The sequence below is a fragment of the Doryrhamphus excisus genome, chromosome 7 (genome assembly GCF_030265055.1).
Source record: "Doryrhamphus excisus isolate RoL2022-K1 chromosome 7, RoL_Dexc_1.0, whole genome shotgun sequence".
Classification (NCBI taxonomy): Eukaryota; Metazoa; Chordata; class Actinopteri; order Syngnathiformes; family Syngnathidae; genus Doryrhamphus; species Doryrhamphus excisus.
In genome coordinates, this window is record NC_080472.1 from 3,681,155 (window position 1) to 3,701,160 (window position 20,006).

Sequence of the window (20,006 nt, forward strand, 5' to 3'; positions counted from 1 at the left end):
GTGTGTACTGGATATATGTTGGTGTGTACTGGATATATTGGTGTGTACTGGATATATGTTGGTGTGTAGTGGATGTATGTTGGTGTGTACTGGATGTGAGATTGTAGAAGTAGAAGAAGTAGTGAAGAAAGCATACTGACGTTGTACAAAGTGCTTGCGTGCCATTTTAAAGTGACTGATGCCTTGGACAATGATTTTATTGTTGGTGGGGGGGTGGGGCGGGGGCGGGGGGCGGGGCGGGGGGGGGGGTGTCTTGGTTACAATATTCCAACCGGACCTTTCGGCTGACAATGCAAATGTTGTCCAGAAGTTGTCATATGCAAATGTAATCCATGCTCTGACCTCCACACGCCAAGCAGACGCTGCAGTGCCCCCCCCCCCCCCCCAACACCCTGAGTAGAATGAAGACAGGAAGATTTCCTATTTGGAAATGGAATATTTCCTAGTTGGAGCATAGAAAACCTTTTGTAACATTCTTAATACATTTTGGATTAGAGCCCTCTAGACATGAGACAACACCCCTATAGTCACCTTTACACTCACCTTTTGGTTTTAGTGACACCTCAAACATTTCAACCCTTTTTTTCTTCTCTGAAACAACAAAAATAAAACAGGAAAAAAGATTTGGATGACAAAAACTTTATTTATTCAGATATACAACACAACACACAGCAATCATCAATTTACAGGTGCTTGCATGTTTGCAAACTTTTTACAGCCGAACAACACCATCACCAACACCGTCACCAACATGTCACCAACACCATCACCGTCACCAACATGTCACCAACACCGTCACCAACATGTCACCAACATGTCACCAACACCGTCACCAACATGTCACCAACATGTCACCAACACCGTCACCAACATGTCACCAACATGTCACCAACACCGTCACCAACATGTCACCAACACCGTCACCAACATGTCACCAACACCGTCACCAACACTGTCACCAACACCGTCACCAACACTGTCACCAACACCGTCACCAACCACCGCTGTAGTTGTTGTGATGGTGACGGAGTGTCGGCACGTTGGAGAAGGTCTGGATGAGTCCTAGTCCATGTTAGACCTCATTCAAGCGTAAAAGGAAGCGAGGGAACATCTCGTTAGCTAACTGAAGGTAAAGGTGGGAGGCGACCTACGGCGTCTTCATTAGGCTGTGATGAAAGCGAGGCGTTCATCGTCATCATCCTCTTTCCCCAACACTGTTATGGTTTCTCCCGTCTCGCCGCATCACCTTCATCGTGGTCATCATCAGGGCTGCCCGTCCCATTTTAATAATCTTCATCATTATTCTACTCAGACGCCCTATCGTCCTCTTCATCGTCTCTTCATCACCTCTTCATCACGTAATCGCTCCTTCCTTTCTCCTTCTTCCTTCCTCCTTCCTTCCTCCTTCCTTCTTCCTTTCTCCTCCCTTCCTCCTTTCTCCTTCCTTTCTCCTTCTTCCTTCCTCCTTCCTTCCTCCTTCCTTCTTCCTTTCTCCTTTCTCATTCTTCCTCCTTCCTCCCTCCTTCCTCCTTCCTTTCTCCTTCTTCCTTCCTTCCTCCTTCCTTCTTCCTTCCTCCTTCCTTCCTCCTTCCTTCCTCCTTCCTTCCTCCTTCCTTCCTCCTTCCTTCTTCCTTCCTTCCTCCTTCCTTCTTCCTTTCTCCTTTCTCCTCCCTTCCTCCTTTCTCCTTCCTTTCTCCTTCTTCCTTCCTCCTTCCTTCCTCCTTCCTTCCTCCTTCCCCCTTCCTCCTTCCTTCTTCCTTTCTCCTTTCTCCCTTCCTCCTTCCTTTCTCCTTCTTCCTCCTTCCTCCTTCCTCCTTCCTCCTTCCTCCCTCCTTCCTCCTTCCCTTCTCCTTCTTCCTTCATCCTTCTTCCTCCTTCCTTCCTCCTTTCTTTCTTCATTCCTCCTTCCTCCTTACATCATTCTTCCTCCTTCCTTCCTCTTTCTCCTTCCTCCTTCCTTCCTCCTTCCTTCTTCCTTCTTCCTTTCTCCTTCCTTTCTCCTTCCTTCCTTCCTTCCTTCTTTCCTTCTTTCCTTCTTTCCTTCCTTCCTTCCTTCCTTCCTTCCTTCCTTCCTTCCTTCCGCCGCCCCGTCCCCACAAATCCCCTTTATCCAATCAAACCCTTACTCGTAGCGAGTGGGCTAAACCCCCCCAAAGTGCCAAGTAAAATGCCCATCCCTGACTTGTATGTATACCTATATATATATAAAACATGTATATATAAACACATGTATATATAAACACATGTATATATATATATATATATATATATATAAATCCATAATATTTGTTTGTATGTCTAGGTATATGAGGTGTGTATTTGTGTGTGTACGTGGGCTCCGTGTGATCTATGTGAATTTCCCACAGTGCCTACACGCTGCTTGGCCGTGGTGGGGGTGTGGGGGGGGGGGGGGGGGTGTAGCGTGTGCTGGTGTTTGTGAGAACGTAGGATAGAAGCGAACGGCGAGAACAGATTAAGGCTGCGTTTGAGAAATGGCAGATTGACGATGCTGCAATAGCAAGATACTGCATGCCCTGCAGACACCACCGACACGCGTGTGTGTGTGTGCGTGTGTGTGTGTGTGTGTGTGCGTGTGTACGTGTGTGTGTGTGCATGTGTGTGTGTGTGTGTGTGCGTGCTGACACCCGTGTACCAACACAATGCTATCAAGGTGCCCCAGTTCACATTTAGGCCTCCCTCCTCATCCAAGCCATTCATGCGTACTTTGTCTTCTTCTTCTTCCTTTACTTCTTCTCATCCTGAGCTGGTGGCGACGGGGGTGTTGCAAGTAAGACCTATGCACGCACACACACAGATGCACACAGACACACACACTCACAGACACACACAGACGCACACACACACACACACTCACAGACGCACACAGACATAGTGAGTGTGCCCTGAGGTGTGTTGTGTTTGATAGAGACGGATGGTGAAATGACACAGACTACACTTATGGAGGTCCATGGCAGGAAAGCAACGGGGGGGATGGGGGGTGGGTGTTGGGGGGAGGGATGCAGCTTTTCCATGACAATATGATTTCATAAACCTCATTCCATCCATCATTCATCCATCCACCCACCCACCCATCATCCATCCATCCATCCATCCATCATTCTATCCATCATTCATCCATTCATCCACCCACCCACCCATCCATCCATCCATCCATCCATCCATCCATCCATCATCCATCCATCCATCCATCCATCATTCTATCCATCATTCATCCATTCATCCATCCATCCACCCACCCACCCATCCATCCATCCATCCACCCATCAATCAATCCATCCATTCATCCATCCACCCACCCATCCATCCATCCATCCATCATTCTATCCATCATTCATCCATTCATCCATCCACCCACCCATCCATCCATCCACCCACCCATCCATCCATCCATCCATCATCCATCCATCATCCATCCATCCATCCATCCATCCATCCATCATTCATCCATTATTCATCCATACATCCATACATACTCATTCATGGATTATAGAGCGTAGATGGTAGTAGAGTGTAGACGGTAGTAGAGGGTAGATGGTAGTAGAGTGTAGATGGTAGTAGAGGGTAGATGGTAGTAGAGTGTAGATGGTAGTAGAGTGTAGATGGTAGTAGAGTGTAGATGGTAGTAGAGTGTAGATGGTAGTAGAGTGTAGATGGTAGTAGAGTGTAGATGGTAGTAGAGGGTAGATGGTAGTAGAGTGTAGATGGTAGTAGAGTGTAGATGGTAGTAGAGTGTAGATGGTAGTAGAGTGTAGATGGTAGTAGAGTGTAGATGGTAGTAGAGCGTAGATGGTAGTAGAGTGTAGATGGTAGTAGAGTGTAGATGGTAGTAGAGGGTAGATGGTAGTAGAGTGTAGATGGTAGTAGAGCGTAGATGGTAGTAGAGGGTAGATGGTAGTAGAGTGTAGATGGTAGTAGAGCGTAGATGGTAGTAGAGGGTAGATGGTAGTAGAGTGTAGATGGTAGTAGAGCGTAGATGGTAGTAGAGGGTAGATGGTAGTAGAGTGTAGATGGTAGTAGAGGGTAGATGGTAGTAGAGTGTAGATGGTAGTAGAGTGTAGATGGTAGTAGAGTGTAGATGGTAGTAGAGGGTAGATGGTAGTAGAGTGTAGATGGTAGTAGAGCGTAGATGGTAGTAGAGGGTAGATGGTAGTAGAGTGTAGATGGTAGTAGAGCGTAGATGGTAGTAGAGCGTAGATGGTAGTAGAGCGTAGATGGTAGTAGAGTGTAGATGGTAGTAGAGTGTGGATGGTAGTAGAGTGTGGATGGTAGTAGAGTGTGGATGGTAGTAGAGTGTAGATGGTAGTAGAGTGTAGATGGTAGTAGAGTGTAGATGGTAGTAGAGGGTAGACGGTAGTAGAGTGTAGACGGTAGTAGAGTGTAGACGGTAGTAGAGTGTGGATGGTAGTAGAGTGTAGATGGTAGTAGAGTGTAGATGGTAGTAGAGTGTAGATGGTAGTAGAGGGTAGATGGTAGTAGAGTGTAGATGGTAGTAGAGTGTAGATGGTAGTAGAGTGTAGATGGTAGTAGAGGGTAGACGGTAGTAGAGTGTAGATGGTTTTAGAGCGTAGAAGCCGAGTGGAGTGCATCCGTGGATGTGAAGTGTTTGTGTGGATGTTGTCAGCGTGGTAGCCGCAGGAGGCCGAGGAGGAAGGAAGCCATGTTTGTCTAGACGGCAGCAGCTGCGTGGGGATCATAAATAAACACAACTTGGTCAAATTTACTTTCAGATTCCTTCCAATATTTTTAGCAGCTTTCATTGCTGGCCGACCATATCCTTCATGTAAACATCGAATATTCATATATCCTTCATGTAAACATCGAATATTCATATTTCACTCATGTCTCTGGTACATGGAGAAGTATTGCAATAAAGCTCAGGAAAGATATTACTACTTGCTCTATGGGTTCGTTTTATACTACACTATGTACTCTATATTCTACTACCATATATTTTATACTGCACTATATACTCTATATTCTACTACCATATATGCTATACTGCACTATATACTCTATATTCTACTACCATATATGCTATACTGCACTATATACTCTATATTCTACTACCATATATTTTATACTGCACTATATACTCTATATTCTACTACCATATATTTTATACTGCACTATATACTCTATATTCTACTACCATATATTTTATACTACACTATATACTCTATATTCTACTACCATATATGCTATACTGCACTATATACTCTATATTCTACTACCATATATTTTATACTGCACTATATACTCTATATTCTACTACCATATATTTTATACTGCACTATATACTCTATATTCTACTACCATATATTTTATACTACACTATATACTCTATATTCTACTACCATATATGCTATACTGCACTATATACTCTATATTCTACTACCATATATGCTATACTGCACTATATACTCTATATTCTACTACCATATATTTTATACTGCACTATATACTCTATATTCTACTACCATATATTTTATACTGCACTATATACTCTATATTCTACTACCATATATTTTATACTGCACTATATACTCTATATTCTACTACCATATATTTTATACTGCACTATATACTCTATATTCTACTACCATATATGCTATACTACACTATATACTCTATATTCTACTACCATATATGTTATACTGCACTATATACTCTATATTCTACTACCATATATTTTATACTGCACTATATACTCTATATTCTACTACCATATATGCTATACTACACTATATACTCTATATTCTACTACCATATATTTTATACTACACTATATACTCTATATTCTACTACCATATAGTCTATACTACACTATATACTGTATAGGTAGGTTATTATGCATTATGCAAATGAGATGATGATGTCATCCAGGTAGCCGCTCCCCCCCAGTCCCGTTGGAAGGAAATACTCTACGTTGTCATTTTTACGACAAAGATTTATTTGACCTTTTCCTCGCTTGCTCAGTTCCCCCACGGACGTTTTACACACACACACACACACACACACACACACACACACACACACACACACACACACACGTAACAATATTGCATTGTTGTTGTCTTCCATTGGCCCCCGTGGGCCTGCTGTACTTCTGATACAGTATACACATGGGTGTATATGATGTGTAGTGTAGTATATTGTAGTGTACATGCTGATACTTGCCAGTATATGGTACCATGTTCTGTCTTTGTTGAACGTGTCCGCCCGTGCCTGTGAAGCATCCCGGGTCCCCGTGGGCGTCTCATGGTGCTGTCATGTGCTCAGCCACCCCAGGAGGCTTTGCTAACGTGTCTCATGTTGGAGGAACCCGAGTGCTGGGCCGCCCAACGCTGATGCTAATTGACAGCGATGCTGCGGCTTCCTCTGGGACTGCATGTGCACCGTGTGTGTGTGTGTGTGTGTGCGTGTGTGTGTGTGCATATTGTGTGTGTGTGTGCTCTCCAGTGTTGATGGAGCGTAATGTTCCTACATATGTTCCTACAAAATCTCTGCCTACTTCAACACGCTTGAAGGAGGTCTCACTCTGACTTGAGTTCCATAAAAGCTGGCGGAGTGGACTACGGCTCACCGCAAAGCCATGTAGTACCATGTAGTACTGTATAGTAGTAGTAGTGGTTGTTGTTGTTGTGCTACGTGAGAGCGTCCAGCGTCAAAGCCGTGACCCCGCATGGCATGTCTGTCTGGCGGGCTTTGCATCTGCCAAAGTGTGTTACCATCCCGCCGCTCCGTCACGGTGGGGGTGTCACGGTGGGGGTGTCACGGTGGGGGTGTCATGGCCCAGACGCCGCCGATGTGCAACGTTGCTGTCAAAGTGATGAGCGCCGCGATGCTTGATGGAGATTCATGGCTTTTCAGCTCCGAGGCGGCCGCATCCTCCCAGGTGGGCGTTCCACCATCGCCATGGCCGCCTTCCTTCCGTGTGGCCCCCCAAGGGGATGCCCCGGGCGTGCGTGTGCTAGCGGTGCATGCGCTCCTTCACTGCGCCATCTTCACGTGTTCATGTGTGGTCCTACACCTGGGGTGTCCAAAGTGTGGCCCCGGGGCCATTTGCAAACTCTCGATACTAAGAGATAAAATGTTACCTACTCAGGAAAAAGTCACTTTTGACTCATGTATTATGAGAACAAAACCATAATAATAATAATAATAATAATAATAATAATAATAATAATAATAATAATAATAATAATAATAATAATAATAATAATAATAACCATCATCATAATAATAATCATAATCATAATAATAATCATCATAATCATAATCATAATCATAATAATAATAATAATAATAATAATAATAATAATAATAATAATAATAATAATAATCATAATAATCATAATAATCATAATAATCATAATCATAATCATAATCATAATCATAATCATAATCATAATCACAATCATAATAATAATACGGAGACGAAGGGAGGCGGTGAGGCGGCTAACAGGAATAATCATCCAGCCAATCAGAGGCCAGCAGGAAAGACATCCCTGTCTGTTCCGTGGGAACTCATTAGAACGGAATCACGTCCTCCCTGATGAAAAAGGCGCCTGCCGCCCGAGCGCCCGAGTCCGCCGCCGTCTGCCGCCGTGCCTTGACTGATGGTGGCGACATTAAGCGCCGACGTTAAGCCGTTAAGCGCAAATTAACGAGAACTCCCTTCAAATCGGAACATTATTCAAGTCCGCCGGGGGAGGGGCGGCTCACGCGGGAGAGCGTCTGAGTCGCACTGGGTCATGAGGGAGGGAGGGAGGGGGGCTTTTTCTTTGGCTTTTTTTGGCTTTTCAGCGAGGCATGCCGAGAGAAGAAGAAGAAGAAGAAGAAGAAGAAGAAGAAAATACACAGGAAGTCAGCTGACCCCATCAGCCAATGGCGACACCACTCACCCCCCCCCCCCCCCCCCATTCAAGTTTGGACTGATATCAAACGCAGTACAGCTGAGGTTGCAGGGTCAAAGGTCACATGACAACACACAAAGCGCCGATAACGTAAACAATTGATGAATATGGATGTGTGTGTGTTTGTGTATATGCGTGTGTGTATATGTGTGTGTGTGTGTGTGTGTGTGTGTGTGTGCGTTCAGCTTGAGGTTGTGTTTTTTTTAATCAGCGTATTTCCTTTTTACGTGCGACCCTCAAACTGCACACCGCCGTGAGCGGCGTGTCACGCTGACCGCTTGCCATCTGGCATCATCATCTTGCCGAAGATGACAGCGACACAAACATGACATGGGGGGGGGGGGCAAGGGGGTGGAGCCTGTGACAAGGACGCAAACGATCCGATCCTGGACGAGGTGATCATGATAGCAGATCTTGGATCCACCTTCCTCTGACCCCCCCAGCCCGTATACGCCCCCCTTGCAACAAAGCAGGCTTCACCTCACGTCTTAAAAGGCCGCTCCATCACGGGTCCATCAGCTCGTACCTCCAGGGTTTCATCCATACGTCGTGTTGGATGTCATGACGCCATGTGACTCGTCTTTGTGTGCTGATGACGAAGGACGGGCCAATTAAGAGGAGCGTTTGCTAGCATGGCGGCGCTAACCTCCTTTTTCTTCACTGCGGGCTTCTGTGTGGACCGCACGTGTCAGGGTGCGCCGTGGTGTGGGGGGGGGGGGGCGGGGGGGTGACCCATGACACGCACGCCGTGCTAATTAGCAGATGCTGAAGACGACGTGATGCTGTGAAACTCTGGAAACCACAAGACAAGAAAAAGAAACAAAAAGTCCAACTAGCGCAAAAAGTCTTCTTCTTTCTGACTTTTAGGACTTGAAGGTCACCTTCACAGCAACCAAAATACGGGCTGGCCCATCCATTACCCCTGTGGAGGAGCGATCGCATTCACGATCATGCATGGAGGAGCGATTGCATTACTTTTTTCTTTTTCATGTGAAGGGCCGATCACCTCCATGATCACATGTAGAGGAGCAATTTCATCCTTTGTTACCTGTAGAGGAGCGGTTGCATCTACGTATTACATCGGTTGTGTGAGGAGGGATGTCCTCCATGTTGGTATGCGGGGCAGCAATTATCCTTTCTAATGTGTGGAGGAGTGATCACATGACTTAACTTGGAGGAGCAATTCCATCCATTGTTGCATGTGAAGGAGCGATTGCATCCATGATCTTGTGTCTCCTCCAAAGCCGCCTGGTCTGCTTCCTGGTCTTCTTGGAGGACACACTGAATGTCCCTTTCAAAAACAGAAATCCATCAAATAGTGTGGTTATTATTACATTGCTGGTTTCCACGGCGACCTCTTCTTGTTGATAAGCCGCCACGCCGCTCCCGCCGGCTAGGAAATAAAAGCGTCTGGCAGAGGAGGCATCTTGCAGGCGTGCATCTTGCTGCGACTTGGTTTCTTTGGACGCGTCCCTGCAAGGACGCACTCGGCAAGGACGCACACACACACACACACACACACACACACTCTCTGATTGTTTGGGCTTTCCAGGTCTGCTTTATTTTGAAAAGGTGTGGCTACATGGAGCGCTAGCATGATTGTGTTGTCCAAGCATGAATCCAAGCCAACTCCGTATCATCACACAGATAACTGATTGATGTTTCAATACGGCTAAGTCAGCCCAGGCTATGCTAGGCTAGGCTATGCTAGGCTATGCTATGCTAACTTTAATTTTCCTCCTTTCCACGTTCGGACGGGGATGTTCTTAGAAGAATCGTGGCTTCACGGTCAGGCCGCACGGTGGCCTAGTGGTCAGCGTGTTGTCCTCACAGTCCGGTGTTGGACTCTCCGCTTGGGCACCTCGCTGGGATAGTTAGCTGGGATAGGCTCCAGCATACCAACGCCACCCTAATGATCCATTGACTGAAAGGTTCCGCGTGTTTGGGTGGATTCTAATCCGTTTCCTGGTTGGACTGGCATTTACTTTGGTGGGGGGGCCTGGGGGGAATCGGGGGGGGGGGGGGACCTTATTTTCTCTTATGATGTCTACTCTAATGGCTAATAGGAGTGTAAAGGTGACTATAGGGGTGCTATGTCATGTCTGGAGGGCTCTAATCATGTTTTCAATGCCTTGGGGGGGGGGGGAGAGACAGGAACAGGAAGTTTCAGCCACACAAACCTTGGAGGAGGTAACAAGGCCCCCCCCCCCCCCCCCCCAGCTTTATGACGCCTAGCACAGAGTGATTGAAGGACCTTGATGAGTCCTGGGGTGTCATTCCCAAGCAGCCAGTCAATCAATCACTGTGATTGGCGAGGAGGCAGCTAAGTGTTGTTGCTAATGGCGACACCTCCTGCTGCATCAATAATCTCCATGAAGGCTTTGACGGGATGTTCTCTGGATTATCTCCAGGAAGACACGCTTTCATTCTTGTCAAACGTAATCGACTCCATGGATCATCTGCCGGGAATGTTGGAGCATAAATTAGCAGGAAGTCGTGGACGTCTTTCATCCTTCATCGCTTTGGTGGCGTTGCCCTGCGTGGCTCCTGCTGGCTAGCTCTAGTGCTAGCTACTAGCGCTAGTGCTAGCTACTAGCTCTAGTGCTAGCTGCTAGCGCTAGTGCTAGCTACTAGCTCTAGTGCTAGCTACTAGCTCTAGTGCTAGCTAGCACTAGAGCTAGCTACTAGCGCTAGTGCTAGCTACTAGCGCTAGTGCTAGCTACTAGCGCTAGTGCTAGCTACTAGCGCTAGTGCTAGCTACTAGCGCTAGTGCTAGCTACTAGCGCTAGTGCTAGCTAGTAGCGTTAGTGCTAGCTACTAGCTCTAGTGCTAGCTACTAGCACTAGTACTAGCTACTAGCTCTAGTGCTAGCTAGCACTAGAGCTAGCTACTAGCGCTAGTGCTAGCTACTAGCGCTAGTGCTAGCTAGTAGCGTTAGTGCTAGCTACTAGCGCTAGTGCTAGCTACTAGCGCTAGTGCTAGCTACTAGCGCTAGTGCTAGCTACTAGCGTTAGTGCTAGCTACTAGCTCTAGTGCTAGCTACTAGCGCTAGTGCTAGCTACTAGCGCTAGTGCTAGCTACTAGCGCTAGTGCTAGCTACTAGCGCTAGTATTAGCTACAGTCTCTAGTACTCGCTACAAGTACTAGTACTAGCTACTAGCACTAGTATTAGCTACAGGCTCTAGTACTCACTACAAGTACTAGTACTAGTACTAGCTACTAGCACTGGTACTAGCTACTAGCTCTAGTACTAGCTACTAGCTCTAGTACTAGCTACTAGCACTAGTACTGGCTACTAGCACTAGTATTAGCTACAGGCTCTAGTACTCACTACAAGTACTAGTACTAGTACTAGCTACTAGCACTGGTACTAGCTACTAGCTCTAGTACTAGCTACTAGCACTAGTACTAGCTACAGGCCCTAGTACTAGCTACTAGCACTAGTACTGGCTACTAGCACTAGTATTAGCTACAGGCTCTAGTACTCACTACAAGTACTAGTACTAGTACTAGCTACTAGCACTGGTACTAGCTACTAGCTCTAGTACTAGCTACTAGCACTAGTACTCGCTACTAGCACTAGTACTCGCTACAGGCACTAGTACTAGCTACAGGCCCTAGTACTAGCTACTAGCACTAGTACTCACAAGCACTAGTCCGCCCACTTCAAGCGCTGCTCACTCATTGGTTGACACTTGCAACTACAAACGACAAAGCATGCATGCTAATGTTAGCCATTGTTAGCTTTTGGCTGGCCAGGCTGCAGTGTGCATGCCAGGCCACTAGGCGGTGCTCGAACACAGCATCCTCCACTCGAGGCCAACTCGCCTTCCGAGGCACCAAAACAGTTTTTTTAGGGATGGGATTTTCCATGTAGTTCATGTGTCTTTTCCACCAATGACTTTCTTCGGCCTTCTGATGGACTTAAAGGCTTTTAGTGTTTGTGCTGAGGGTGCAGAAGAAGAAGAAGAAGAAGATGGAGATGAAGCGGAGGAACCGGAACAAGAGGAAGAAAGAAGAAAAAGATGAAGAAAACATGAAGATGAAGACAGGAAATGAAGCGCCAGAAAACAAAAAATAATAATAAGAGGAGGAGCGATCAGAAGAGGAGTGTCCAGAGGTGAGGAGCAGGTTGAGGAGCAGGTTGTGTCCAGAGGTGAGGAGCAGGTTGAGGAGCAGGTTGAGGAGGAAGCAGCAGACGATGAGATGTTGGGCGACCACACGGGAAGGAGGAAGCTTCCACGTCCATTTCCTCCTGAAAGTCACATCAAAGCAGACGCTAATCCTCCCACGCCTGCTGCTTAATAATCCCGTTAGCCGCTCATGTTTGTGGCACCGTGAGAAAGCAGCGAGACACTTCTCTCTTCCTTCCTGGGAACGCCAGCACATCCCGTGCTTCTATTTATACACGACATGCAGCATCTGGATGCGTACAGACTAGAGCCCCCAGACATGAAATAACAGCCCTATATCCCCCTCATTTGCACTCAGCCTGATGCTTCACATTTACTTTTCTTTTTATTCATTGACTATTTATTATGTGATAGGAAACTTATTGCCTTATTTTCTCTTATGATGTCTACTCTAATGGCTAATAGGAGTGTAAAGGTGACTATAGGGGTGCTATGTCATGTCTGGAGGGCTCTAATCATGTTTTCAATGCCTTGTTTTCTCTTATTCTGCCCCTCCGTGGCGCTCCCCCAATGAGCCCAAACGGCCCCCCCCATCCCCGGCTAGCGTGGAGGCTGGAGCTCCGGATGGCGACAGATGCGTCCGTCGGCCTCGCTTCCGGCGCTCGCCGCCTTCGCCACATCTGCTGCCTCGGCATACGATGCTGGCGACTGGACGGGCGCGGAAAAGGAAAACGACGCATACGTGATTGGCATGATGCGGAGAGAGAGGAAAGACGTCATGTGACCTGTGGAAGTCCCACCACAGCCCCCCCCCCCCCCCTCCCCCAACCAGTCTCAGCTCATTAGGGATGGGTTGCACGTCTAAAGAGTCTTTGCCTGGTCTAATTCGTAGACGTGCTGCAGATGTAAACACACACTGGCGGCCGCTAAGACCCCAACGCTAAGTGGCCTCATCTCAGGAAGCCCAATTAGAGGCGATGGGGGGAGTTGGGGGGCGAGGGGGGGGGCGATGTTGGGGGGGCGATGGGGGTTAAAAAGAGGCTGATTAAAAGACAAAGTCGCTTATAAGTCAAAACAAAGCAGAGCGGGAGAATAAAGCTGTCCTTCTACTCCACGCCTCATTAATGATGGCGCCCAAAAGGCTTGTTAAAAGATGCTGGCTGGACTCACATCATCGGTGAAGACAGCTAGCAGCACTCGTACGCGTCTCAGGCACTTGGACCGCTTCCTGAAAGTCAAATATGCAAACATCGGGATTGGGAGCAGCGCCTTGATCCTCTTGGGCATGGAATCACTGCCCAGGTTGTTACTGGAAGCCTTCCGCTCCTCCGTGGTGACGCCATCGCTGGATGCTGGAGGACGCCACACGAGTGCTGACGCCATCGCTGGATGCTGGAGGACGCCACACGAGTGCTGACGCCATCGCTGGATGCTGGAGGACGCCACACGAGTGCTGACGCCATCGCCGGATGCTGGAGGACGCCACACGAGTGCTGACGCCATCGCTGGATGCTGGAGGACGCCACACGAGTGCTGACGCCATCGCCGGATGCTGGAGGACGCCACACGAGTGCTGACGCCATCAATGGATACTGGAGGTTCCTCCCCTGGAGGAAGCCACACGAGTGCTGACGCCATCGCCGGATGCTGGAGGACGCCACACGAGTGCTGACGCCATCGCTGGATGCTGGAGGACGCCACACGAGTGCTGACGCCATCAATGGATACTGGAGGTTCCTCCCCTGGAGGACGCCACACGAGTGCTGACGCCATCGCTGGATGCTGGAGGACGCCACACGAGTGCTGATGCCACTGCTGGATGCTGGAGGTTCCTCCCCTGGAGGACGCCACACGAGTGCTGACTAGGAGGTGTGTTTGGACTTCTTATGATGGAAAACCGCCTTTTGTCTTTTGTCACGTCGGAATTCACCTTGCCCTCAATGAACCACGGCTCCCCAGGACAGGAAGCACTCATGCACACCACCACCACTGCATCGGGGTGTAGACGCTTTAAGGCCAAGATCTACGATCCACCCTGGTGTCTCTCGTGTGCAGGAAGACAGTGCATGCGGTGATGTCTCATGACATGCCAGGGTACGTGCTGGGATTACACTCAATGAACCACGGCTCCCCAGGACAGGAAGCACTCATGCACACCACCACCACTGCATAGACCTTTTAAGGCCAAGATCTACGGAGGACCGTGCATGCGGTGATGTCTCATGACATGCCAGGGTACGTGCTGGGATTACCAGCACTCAATGAACCGCAGCACCGGCAGCACTCGAGCACTGCAAGACACCGTTATCAGATATTTCCACAATAATGGCTGTGCCTGGTGTCATTGTCGGTGCGTAGTAAATGTACTACAAGCTGTACACGGATTACTCTAAAGCGCCTTTCCGTGGGACAGTTGGATTATTTTTCCCACGCTTCCCGTGGAATGAGACCATCTTTGGGGGGATAAGATGTCAGTACGTTTCTTTGTGGGATGCAACACGTCGCTGCTTAAACATCTCCTCTTTGGTCTTCCCTGCTTCTCACCCCCCCTGCCGGCCCCCCCAGCACCCTCCACCTATAAGATGGTCTCTGCAGCCTGGTCTCCTAGACGTCTACCTGATTGGTGCTCCAGGAAGGTTTCTAAAAGCGTGTGCAAATGGAATGTGTCTTCTTCTCCCCGGAGGACACGTATGAGTGGAGAACTGCATTTGTGTCATGAGGAGCTTTGTTCAAACGCCATTCCTGGTGAACGTCCAGGAAGACGCTGTCAGCTTTTCATGGAAGAACATTCTGGATGGAAGCAGGTTAGCGCCTTGTAATCCTCACACGGAACATTTAATTAAGTGTCTCTTGTCTGCCTCGTAGCATCCCTCGCCCCCCTCGCCCCCCTCACCCCTTCCCCCCTCCCCCCCTCGCTCCCCTCGCCTTGTCTCCTGCACGGCCGGCCTCGTGCGGCGTCTTATCTCCGGCGAACACACAAAGGTTGTGCGTCAGGTACAATGAGCTTCTGTCGGCCAACGAGTGTGCGCCGCATGCTAACAAGGCCGGGCGCAGTCACGCTAAGAGCCGCCGCGCACGAGTGTCAGCGCACGAGTGTCAGCGCACGAGGGCCACATTGAGGAAATGAGGGTCAAAGGTGGCCGAGGGTGCGGAGGAACACGGTCCTCGGGTCGCATCTCCTCGAGCGGCGTCGCACTCGGCTGCACAAACACGCCAACGCCGCTGCCTGCTGGAAGACATCTTGGAGACAACGAGCCAGCCGTCTGATTGGCTAATTAGACATTTGCTGACCCGACGCAGCACGAGTCACACGGCCTCGCTGGGCTCGGCGCCGCTGCTTCCTGTCACAAACAACACTTTCGCTTTCGCTTCTTACAGCAACGCCACAGCATCAAAGCATCGGCTTGGCTTTCGTGTCGCGCTCCTTCCTGCCGCTAATCCCGACCCTAATCCTGACCCTAAACCAAAACCTGACCCTCATCCTGACCCTAAACCAAAACCTGACCCTCATCCTCACCCTAAACCAAAACCTGACCCTCATCCTGACCCTAAACCAAAACCTGACCCTAATCCTGACCCAAAACCTGATCCTCATCCTGACCCTAAACCAAAACCTGACCCTCATCCTGATCCTAAACCAAAACCAGATCCTCATCCTGACCCTAAACCAAAACCTGACCCTAATCCTGACCCTAAACCAAAACCTGACCCTCATCCTGACCCTAAACCAAAACCTGACCCTCATCCTTACCCTAAACCTAATCCTAATCTTAACCCTGACGCTAACCCTAATCCTAATCCTGCCACCTCCCTACCACCTCCTTTTCACCTCCTTGCCACCTCCTTGCCAACTCCTTGCCACCTCCTTGCCACCTCCTTTCCAACTCCTTTCCCCCTCCTTTCCACCTCCTTGCCACCTCCTTGCCACCTCCTTTCCACCTCCTTGCCACCTCCTTTCCAACTCCTTTCCAACTCCTTTCCAACTCCTTTCCACCTCCTTGCCGCCTCCTTTCCACCTCCTTGCCACCTCCCATGGTGTCTGGCTGTGCCTCCTATCCTACGTTGCCCTCTCAGCTTCATTAGAGGCTTCATTGGAAGGAACCCACCACAGTGTTTTAGGTGCCGGGGTACCGCCCCAACACAACCCGGCAGGACCGGGCCCCCACCTTACTTGGCCAGAGAGGTGGAGCGGGGTGGGGGTGGGGGTGGGGGTGGGGGTGGGAGTGGGAGTGGGAGGCCGTCGTTAATTGGGAGGGGGTGGATGGCGGGGGCTGCTCGCTTCATTAGAAGCGTTTGTGTGAGCGATGGCTGCTCTCCTCGTGGTCCTTCATTAGCGGCTAATCTGCTGATGATCGTTATTAGCTGGCACCGTGTGTGTGTGCGTGTGTGTGTGTGTGTGCGTGTGTGTGTGTGTGTGTGTGTGTGTGTGTGTGTTGGCATCCCCCCAAGTGTATCGGTGTGTGGATTTATGAGTCATCTGCTCCTCCAAAGCTGCATTGTCCTCTTAGCCAATTAGTCTTCATCTGCCACAAGCACAGCCAGGAAGACAGAGCAAGGCCCCGCCCCTTGACCTCCACCCCCCCCCCCCCCCCACACACACTTTACATCTGTGCTTCTTTGGTGCCCTCCCCCTCCTCCCGCCCACCTTCGTCCTGGTGTTGCGCCGCTGTTTCTATAACAACCACCGGGTCACATCTCGTCAGCCTCCCTCCATCCTGTCCCCGCCGAGCGACACCACAACACACACACACACACACACGCACACGCACACACACACGCACACGCAACATGTTGCCTGATTGCACCATCTCCTCGTCTCCACGCGCCTTTCATCTCGCACACGAGTTGATTGTGTTACCACGGAATGTCAACGCCTCTCAGACGTGCTCGTCATCCAAAGTGTTGGCGAGGCGTTCAAACGCCAGCTAAAGTCAACTCCAGCACCTGTCTTGGTGTGTTTGTGTCTTGGTGTGTTTGTGTGTTTGTGTGTTTGTGTAGCGATGACTGCTGTCGCCTGAGCCGCAGCTAGCGCCGCACTGATTAGAATGACTCGTTAGCAGGCGGCCGCCATGTTTATGCTGTTGGCGTCTGACCTCCGCCTTCAAGAGATGGCAAGAAAAGGCGCCTTCTGATTGGCTGACATGACGTCCTTTATGCTTCACCTGTTTGTCTGTTCCAGGGTCAAACTGTGGCCATAAAATATCCTATTTTCATGTCAAAAGCATAAAAGTGTGCTTTGCCAACTCCTGTGTTATCATGTGACAGAATGAGGCTTTATCATCATCATCAGGCTCATATGATGCTAATAATCCCCGTCGCTAAAATAGCTATGCTAACGCTAATTGCAATAGAAACACTCCAATTAGCCAAGTGTGGGTGAGCCAATGAACGTTAGCTTCCCTGAGCTTCCTGGTAAAAACCTTGAAGGAGGTTGGAAGGAATGCTCCGCCATGATGGAAACACCATGGAGCACCCGGGAAACCTTAGCCGCCACATGAAGTTTTGGTCTACTGAATTGGGATTCAAACGACCCCCCCCCCCCCCCCACCCCCCGGGACCAGTCAGGATTGTTGCAGTGTGTACTTTGTGACGAGTGAATCCAAGTCCTGATTGACTCCTGATTGGGTCTAGCGCACGACTCGGCAAAATGCTGATTCCTAGCCTTCTTCATGAAGAAAGATGGAGGAGATGATCCAAGGTTTCTTTGGAGCTATCTGCCATCGCTTCTCTGTCTGCGAGGCTGCCAGCATGAAGACACTTCTAAAGGCTTCAGGCTTTGTTGTCACACGCCGCTCCGCAGTCTCCCGTCGGCCGAGCCGCTCCTACACGTGTTTTACAGACGTGGCCATCTGCCGCCGATGGCGTGCATCGTCACGGCGACAGCACTCCGGAGAAGGAAGTACACATCATTGGGAATATTTAGAGGAACGCTGCTCGGAGTATTCAACACAAAACGTGTCTGCTGTGCTTCCTGTAACCTTTGATGGAAAATGGCGTTGTCGTTGCTTGCGAGCGGCTAATGCGTCACGGTTGCCCGTGGTTACTAACGGAGGAACAATCTGCTGTGGGGAAAAAAACAAACCGAAGATTGGACTTTTCAAAAGTTTGTTTTGGAGGCTGAAGCACCGATTCAAGTAGGAAAATAGCAATTATTATTAATTATTATGTGACTGTTAGCATCATATCTATAACATAGGATGACCTGCATGGAATTATTTACGTATTACGTATTGACGTACTTCTGATGTTTCATGGGAATGTTATTATTATTATTATTATTATTATTATTATTATTATTATTCATGATGAACATACTGTTGACAAATAAAGCCATTTTAAGAATGAGCTAAGTGGCTAACATTCCTGACCAAAGCTCACCTGGAAGTGGCGCCCAAACGAGGATGGATGATGGCATCCGCAACACAACGATGATACGGTAGACGTTGTGTCGCGTTGCCGCCACGGCTGATAAACGACAACAGGAAGTCATCCTTGGCTCTCGTCAACATGTGACGGTGCTTTCCTCCCCTTGCCCCCCCCCTTCAGGTCAGGACTGGTACCTGGTCCGAGTGGAGCTGACCGTCACCGACGTCAACGACAACGTTCCTGAATGGCACATGGTCCCGGCGCCCTATCTCGCCGTGGTGTCGCCCGACGCCGCCGTGGGCTCGCTGGTCTACAGTCTCCACGCGCAGGACGGCGACGAGGGGCTCAACGGGGACGTGGAGTACTTCCTGTCTGACGGTGGGTTGCGTCATCCGTCTGTTTAACGTTGGCCAATAACATTCCAACATTCCGTCATGGAATTGTCAAACATAAAAACAATATGTTGTTACGACTGGAGCTGTCCTATCTAGTCCTAGCTAGAGCATGAACCTATGACAAGCTAGCAGCCTGGTCGCCAGCCTTTCAGTGGCCTAGCATAGATGATAATCAATAAGTCAGTTGACTGTGTGATGAATAAAAAGCAAGTGGATATTTTTGCTGGCCAGGATGTGTTTGGTCTTAGTCAAATGCAGTTTTTGCTAAAACAGACTAAGAGTCCATTTTCTTTTTCTTGTTTTGTTGTTTCTTTTCCATTCGTTTAATTGCTGATGTTGGTTGAATTGGTGTCATTTAAAAGATCCAATTAATTAATCACTTAGTTAATCAGTTAATCACTTGAGAAATGACTGTTCATTGCTTTTGTTACAGTGTACTTGTATTCCACAGTATGCTAACATTTAGGGCTGCACCGTGATTACCTGCTCGGTAGAATTATGACTGATGGATGCTCGGCGAGAAGGGACAGACACCCATGGAGCCCCCCCAAGACGCTCACCGGCCCCCAGTGGCACCAGCGCTGTGGCGGGAGAAAAGTACCAAAGTTTGCCAGAGACGTCCATGGAGTCAAGTGGGCTGCTCGGAGCGTGTGCCTGAGTGCAGTGTACCCCCCAATGAACTTACGAGGTGTTTGTTAGTGGGAACCCGGGGGGGGGGCACCTGACAGCCGTTGGATTTCGTACGTCCAAACAAAGAAAGCCTTTTTGTTAGTTGATGCATATTTCATGCACACGTAGATCCTTTCTTCTCTAACACAATTACATCTCCTCCGCCACAAAATAATTGCTTCTCCTGCTGAGTGAAATGTGATTATTCCCCCCCCCCCCCAACCACTCCGCCCCCCCGTTTGGGGAGCAGCTGAAGAAGTAAAACCTGCAATGATGTCACGCCACGACTGCCAGACAGGAAGGTGACAACGCCACGCTGACGTGGAGATGGCAAACTTTGTTGTGTCGCCTTTAGCCGTGGCGTGGCGTGGCGTGGCGTGGCGTGGCGTAGACGTCTCCTAGCGTGACGTGGCGTGGTGTGGCGTAGACGTCTCCTAGCGTGGCGTGCGTCAACGAGCTGTCACGCCTCATCAAGTCTGGAGGGAGAAACAAGACCATGATCCCGG

General features: G+C 49.1%; 1 protein-coding gene across 4 annotated transcripts in view; it reads left to right on the forward strand.

The window, feature by feature from the left end:
- Positions 1-20,006, forward strand: part of si:ch211-186j3.6 (neural-cadherin) — a 182,404-nt gene that overhangs the window by 38,534 nt on the left and 123,864 nt on the right. For all 4 annotated transcript variants that reach the window (XM_058076750.1, XM_058076747.1, XM_058076748.1 and 1 more), the window contains exon 2: positions 18,617-18,814. In XM_058076750.1, the coding sequence (XP_057932733.1) occupies positions 18,688-18,814 (127 nt within the window). In that variant the 5' untranslated portion in view covers positions 18,617-18,687. The remainder of the gene's footprint in view (positions 1-18,616; positions 18,815-20,006) is intronic.